This window comes from Notothenia coriiceps, unplaced genomic scaffold (assembly GCF_000735185.1).
Source record: "Notothenia coriiceps isolate Sejong01 unplaced genomic scaffold, NC01 NC01_scaffold00027463, whole genome shotgun sequence".
NCBI lineage: Eukaryota > Metazoa > Chordata > Actinopteri > Perciformes > Nototheniidae > Notothenia > Notothenia coriiceps.
In genome coordinates, this window is record NW_011360164.1 from 65,317 (window position 1) to 72,251 (window position 6,935).

General features: G+C 42.9%; 1 protein-coding gene across 3 annotated transcripts in view; it reads right to left on the reverse strand.

Annotated features, from left to right (window-relative positions):
* Positions 1–6,899, reverse strand: part of cd226 (CD226 molecule) — a 9,768-nt gene extending 2,869 nt beyond the window's left edge. For 2 of the 3 annotated variants that reach the window (XM_010785254.1, XM_010785253.1), the window contains exons 1-5: positions 6,762–6,899; positions 5,449–5,772; positions 3,660–4,076; positions 2,892–2,994; positions 1,712–1,766 (exon numbers count right to left, since the gene is read on the reverse strand). In XM_010785254.1, coding sequence (XP_010783556.1) covers positions 1,712–1,766; positions 2,892–2,994; positions 3,660–4,076; positions 5,449–5,772; positions 6,762–6,825 — 963 coding nt within the window. In that variant the 5' untranslated portion in view covers positions 6,826–6,899. Of the gene's footprint in view, positions 1–1,190; positions 1,408–1,711; positions 1,767–2,891; positions 2,995–3,659; positions 4,077–5,448; positions 5,773–6,761 lie in introns of those variants that run through there. The other variant, XM_010785252.1, reaches the window with a different exon arrangement.
* Positions 6,900–6,935: the final 36 nt, after the last annotated feature.

Consider the following 6,935-nt stretch of genomic DNA (forward strand, 5'->3'; position numbering starts at 1 on the left):
GGTCATAACTCATGTTATGAACCGAGCCACGATGAGGAGCAAATCACGGACGCAGTTGTTGCCATGATGATTTCTCAATTGGCGTGGTTCAGTAACCGGTTTGCTGAAAAAAAGAGGTGAGCAGATTGCCGGGCCGTCCTCCTATTTAGTAAGGAAGGAGGCCCCGAGGCGTGGAACCCGCAACTTGCGGTGGTGGACTCACAAGAGTGTTTCAGTGCTGCGCGGCGGGGGGCGCAGGGGATTACCCACAATAGCGATAGCTTAGAGGGCCAAGCCATACTACGAAATAGAACTCTCTCCCCCCTGTAGACTGGAGTTCTCAGATATGCATATATAACCTCAGCTCAGGTGAAGTAAAGGACTCTCAGTGTTTAGATAGTTAACTTTAGTCTAGTTATCTCAGTGGGTCTCAAACGTTTTGTTTTAAAAGGGGAGTGATTTGTAAAATATCTATAAAGAAATAGTAAATCTGTTTACAGTTCTGTTTCATATGTATGTTGAGAGATGTATCCATAGATCTCTTCATTTTGCTCTCAAAGTGCACCAGATTTATGCTTTTAACTTCAATATTTAAAAAAATATCTTCGGGAGCATTTCAAAATGCAAGAGGGGGGGATGGGGGGCTGCTAGTAGTTCGCCGGAGCTGTTAGATTAACATTAACATGCTTATAGTGTAGTTCTAGGTGCAATGCCTTGCGGCCTGTAGCACCATCCTTGATGGAGCATATGTGTGGGCAGGAAAGGAGTGAGCAGAGAGTAGAGTAGTTGTCGATTTTTGTTCTGTTTTCTGTGACTATCTGCCTCACCCTCTCAGACTTTGAGTTGCGCGCGCTACTAAAGAGACGTGTTACCATGGAAACCAAACAATGGTGTCGCTGTATTAAAGTCCGAGTGGAAACAGTCGTGTGTAAATCTGATTTTGTCAGAAATCGGGAGAAATGCGGGAGAAATATGACCCCGGGAGGAAACCGGGAGAGGGCAGTGAAATCGGGAGTCTCCCGCGAAAATCGGGAGGGTTGACAAGTATGAGAGGGAGAGATGATAATTAAAGCAAACAGGAAGCACCTGCACAGCACAGGGGCTCGATACTGGTTTAAATTAGAGATTTTAGTCTTTTAATCATTATATATTAAGGACAATTTCTAAAAACATGCTGTTGATTTGATATTTTCAGTCATTTGGTGTAGATATATGGGAAAAAAATGCAACTTTATTCATTGGAAATTACATTTACAACACAGTAAAAAAGAATCTGCACATTCACGTTTTGTCTTATTTATTGATTGTGCAGCGGGCGTTTTTTTTTTGTGATCTCACAGCGTCAATGTTGGCATAAACGGGGTTTTTTATCTGCCGGTGTTTCTTTACTGTCCTGGGACACGGAAGGATGTTCTCGTAGATGTTAGGCTGTGGATATGAGGAAGATGTTATTAGTTTATGAAGTGTACAGGTTACAGATGATCAACAAAGTAAGAAAAAGCCAAATGAAATGCGCTGGAATGTGCTTTTTATGATGATATCAAAGGTTTTGTTAGTTAGTTGTAAAGCAGGGTAAATGCAGCAGGCGTTGATATAAACAGTGTCACATGATGAGAGGATATAGAGTCACAGGTTTATAATGAAGTGCGTGCCTGAAGAGCAGGAAAGGGAGCGCTCTGAACGTCTCGAGAGTGAAGACGAGCGTGGATATGATGACTAACGTGAGGCTCACCTGTCTCTGGGAGGGGTGCAGCTTCACCCGGTACTCCTCCCTGCGGTGCTTCTTCCTGTGGATCAGTGGACAAAAGTACACAAATAAAACTGAAACACAACAAGAAACAACACATTTTATAAGTCTCACATGTCACGACCCAATTACTCTGTAGCTATGTTAGTTCGACAATAAAGAACCTTGAAGCTTGTCACAGTTTTTAATGGTTATTTCTGATGCGTAAGCGTGTTCAGAAAGCATGAACAGTCAGAGTGTATTCACAGTTTTAGACACGCCAGCAGCTCTAACAGGATGCATTACTTTATTTGACTGCACTTATACATATTTCCGTGATTGACAATGCAGTTCATTGACTGGAAATGTTATATTTTGGAGGTTGTTTGTCTGGCTAGTTTTCACGTATGCTCTGAAATGTACTTAATAGAGTGGCACAGCACACAGATGTGTTCTTTTTATCCAACTCCAATATTTTGAGAGGCAATACGATAATCAAGTGTAACCAAATGTGCCAATACTAGATTTTATTGCATCTTATGTCGCTTCTTTGATCAAGTTTCTCCTTCTCTTTCCAGCATTATATTTACCACGATGTCAGGAGAAAGGAACAGTGACTGTGTGTGACATGAAATCATTCATCTCTCTACCTGTGTTACATGTTGAAAATGGTTACAGAGCTGAGTGTAATTACACTGAGTGAAGCTCCTCAGCGGTGTTTGGCCTCAGGGAGAAAGTACCTGTACCCACTCTCAGATATAAGAAGTGAGAAGGTATCATCCCTGAGGTGGAACACTATCGGATGCATATGATTTAAAGTGTTTTTGGACTGCCCAGTCTTCTATAAAATGACGTTGCCATTCAACTAAACTGCATTTTTGAGGAGAAACGTAATTCTTCTGGATCACCGTTTTAGTTTTTTTCATATTGGTTAACATTGTAAATCCAAACCAAACAAACTACTTAGTTATGTTAAGTAACATATCATGCTTTGGATTAACATGTTTAACATTATTTGAGTCACAACATATATTAAAAATGCCAGTTTTGACTGGAATGTCTCGACCACAACTAAAAGGACGGACATTAAATGTTTTAAACATGTTGTCTTGCAGCCCTTCTCATCAACCTCACAGTCAAGGTAAGATAAGAGTTTTATTTGTTGATGAATGAATACGCGCCTCACCTTCGGTTCACTGCTAGTATGATGATGACGATGAGTAGAATAAGAAAAGCAGTCCCAGCCCCGACGTAAACACACATCATGTACACAGAGAGGCTGAATCCACCTGGGAATGAGAGGGACACTAAATATATAACATAGGGCTAGTTGTCTTAATGTGGAAGTGACATGTTGTTTATTCGGAGAACAGATGAATCTCTTCAGGGCGAGAAACAGGAAGTGGTGGTTTGAGCAGGTGTGAGTCTGTGCTGACGTTGAGATACACATCGCACGCCACACTTTATTATATTCATTATGATTCATCCATCACTGTGAGATGTATCCATAAATAATTTGAAGTATGAGAAACCATTTATCATCCAGCTGCCATGAGAACATATATTCATATAGATAATGACTCTCTATCGTCAGCAGTTCAAACCTAAATATATACTAATAAGCTGCAAATGTTACGTACATATATATTTCTACATAAGAGTGTTGTTACATATTGTACATTGTACTTTCTAAGTGTGCCTTAATGTACTTATTCCGGTGTGTGTGTGTGTGTGTGTGTGTGTGTGTGTGTGTGTGTGTGTGTGTGTGTGTGTGTGTGTGTGTGTGTGTGTTACCTGCAGCACAATGTGTGTGTTCTGTTCCTGCTTACACCTCAGTGGGGGGTAATTATTAAGAAGCCACAAGATAAATACGGTATTGTGATTAATCCTGATGTGTGTGTGTGTGTGTGTGTGTGTGTTTACTGCTGCCCAATCTGTGTGTGTGTGTGTGTACCTGGGGGGGACACAGTGAGCAGCACCGTGGTGGTCCTGACCCCTGCGTCGGTGCTGAAGGTGCAGCGGTAGAGACCCCCGTCCTCTGCCTGCACGCCCGTCAGGTGCAGGTTTACATCCAGACTGTCCTCACAGCTCACCTGTCCTCTTTCGCTGTAATCCTCCTGCATGAGGTCCCCCTCCTTCAGGAGACCCCCCCCATTGACCCTCTTACAGACCCCGATGATGCCCGAGGGTCCGGGGGGAATCCTCTCCAGAACAACCTGGTACACGGTGCCGTTGTGCTCGTGGTTGCAGCTGATGGTCAGGTTGCTGTCGGGCTCGGCCACCAGTTCTGTGTCCGTCCTGATCCCACCGAGGGTGGGGGGGTCTGAGCCTTCCTCTTCCTCTTCCTCCGTGCTGTCGTCTGGGGGCTCGTCTGCAAACACAGGGAGTAGCAGGTCAAAGAAAATAAATAAATAAAATGTTTGGTAGGAATGAAAGAATGTGCAAAGTGTAATTTCAGCAAGGAGAGAAAAGGGGAACACCACCTATGAGAATTATAACGTGTTATTTGTATGGCTTTGTAACATGACTTACTCTCTCAAACTTGAGACGTCACAAAGTATGAAGTCTGTAGATGCTCTTTAGACATGGAATTTTGAGACTATGCAACTACTGTATATAACCTGTACATTTTGCAGACTCACTTGATTACATCCCACATTTTGGTCTAAGGAGGCAAATTAATCCAAATATTTGAGTTGAGAGCAGATATACTATTCGTGTGTAGGGTTTGGGTTAGGCCAAATGTAAAACACAAAAAGAAATGCAGAAAAAAATTGTGTGAATTCAAAAAGATATTTGCAAATATAAGAAATATGGGAACAAATCAATGTTTTCATCACGCTGTCGTATTTGCGAAATGTTTTTCATTAAACAAACTCAAAGCGACTCTAAGGCCACGTTTACACGGAGACGGAACGGGTTGTATCCGCTACAGTTCTCTATCGTATGGACGGTTACGAGGCCGTAACGGAACCGCGAAAAACGGAGCCCTCGAACAGTAACAGGTCCCAAGGTGGGTAGATCTGCGGACGGAACGCTCTGGGGGGCCAAACGGCTCCGTGTGTACGCCCTATACGCCATAGCCCATACTGCTACTGACCATGCTACAGATGTTAGTGCACAATCTACAGCTCCTCGACCACAACCATCAGCAACAAGTGGACATGGAGAACTACATGAACTACATGTTGCTAAATCCACCGCGGGGCATAAACAGAAGGGCAACCAGGCAACCATGCTCGGGGGGGGGGTCTTTGCTGCTTCTGGTGTATTTTGTGGCGGAAGTAGTACAGCGCCACTTACAGGCCCGGCATATGTACTACAGCGTGTCCAGCGGGTCGAGCGGTCTCGTGTGGACGGACACGTTTATTGAGCCGATACCGTGTGGACGGAACTTTTTTTTATATCAAATTCGGTTCGTTCTCCGTTTCGTCTCTGTGTAAATGGGGCCTAAATGACCTTAAAGCAGAACACTGTGGCTGTAAATGCTTTGGCTAACTTGTTGTATGACTGTGTTGTGATTGTGTGTTTTTAAAATTGTGCTGCTACCATTCTTGGGCCAGGACTCTCTTGAAAAAGAGATTTTGAATCTCAATGAGACCTATCCTGGTTAAATAAAGGTAAAAATAAAGTTGTTCATGTTTGCTAATAGTTTAAAACCATAGGAATAACATCTAGGAATTTGGAAATGGACATGGTTTCTCTTCAACATGTTCTCACTATTTTACACCTAAATCTTTTACCTAAGTCCTCCACCTGGATGCTCTGGGTCCAGGGCCCCCGGGGGAAGGTCTGCACGGAGCAGTGGTACGTCCCGATGTCCTGGTGCGTGACGTTCCTCATGGAGATACTTCCATCCATGTGGGTCGTCTTCAGGAACTCCACCCTCTCCGTGTAGGGGTTCGGGATGTGCTCTCCGTGCTCAGGGTGGTACACGGCGACGGAGGACTTGTCGGGGTCTTTAGTCCAGGAAACCATGCTGAGGTTTCCGTTCCAAGGACAGAGGCAGGGGAGGACCATGCCCTCCTCCAGACGCACCGTGGACCCCTCCGTCTGCACCTCTGCAACTGAGAGAGGGACATTTAGTCAGTTAATGCAGTCCAGGAAAGCTTCAAATAATCAAACCATTACTTCCTAATTATACACAAAGGATGACCAGCTGATTGTAGGGTAATAACTGTCATATAGGTACTTTGCAAACAGAAGGCTTATTTTCCAAAACAAGGTAATACAATGATCATAAGACATTCCTACAGTCAGGTCCAAATCACACAATTCAGAGGGCCTTCAATTTCTTACAGGCCCAATTCCATTTTTTTCTCCAAAAGCCCATTTTACTATTTACTATTTGAAACATATTTTGAAGCTAAGATAGATGTAGAAAGGTCATGTTTTCCCCCTAAAGTACATTACATTGCATTTAGCTGAAGCTTTTATCCAAAGCGACTTACAATAAGTGCGTTCGACCAACAAGATACAAACTTGAAGAAAACAGAATCATATAAGTTCATCAGGTTTCATAGAGCCAAAACATTTCAAGTGCTACTCAACTGGCTTTAGATAAGCCAGTCCTTTATTAGTATGTAAGTGCTTTCGTAATAATTATATTCTAAATCTCCCCTTCTTGTAGATTAACAGCCTCTCCCAGCGTTGAGGCCATCTCTCAGTTAATGGTAATTAGGTTTATTTGAGCCAGAGAACATAAAAACAAGTTGGTGATCAAGCCTCCGAGTTCTCAAAGGCTTTTATCCGAGCTGAATGAAAAGTGATTTCCAGTCCGGTGATGCCCCGAGGGAGAGATGTTGACAGGTTGAGAATAATAATGTCTCACAAAACTCACAACAACAAGCTTCACAGACAATCTGATATACAATTAATAGTAGAAAAAAGGTATTCCTAGTTTAAATGATCCTTCAGAATGAGAAGAACTGATACAACTTACTATCATACAAGTTTACACAACTTAAGACAATGCCACTTTACAAAGAGTTTTGATATGACATATTGCCAGTTATTAATCTACAATAAGATTTACATATATAAATAAACTCCTTACCTTTAAGAGAAGGGAGGAAGAGGAGTACCACGAAGTACCAGTGGTGCTTTTGTACAGCGTCCATGTTGCCCCGCTGAGGGAGAATGAAAGCTGCATTGATGAGTCGAGAGACGCAGCGAGCTTCACTTCCTGCTGCTCCGTCTGCAGAGAAACTCTTCAATTACTGGGGGTTTA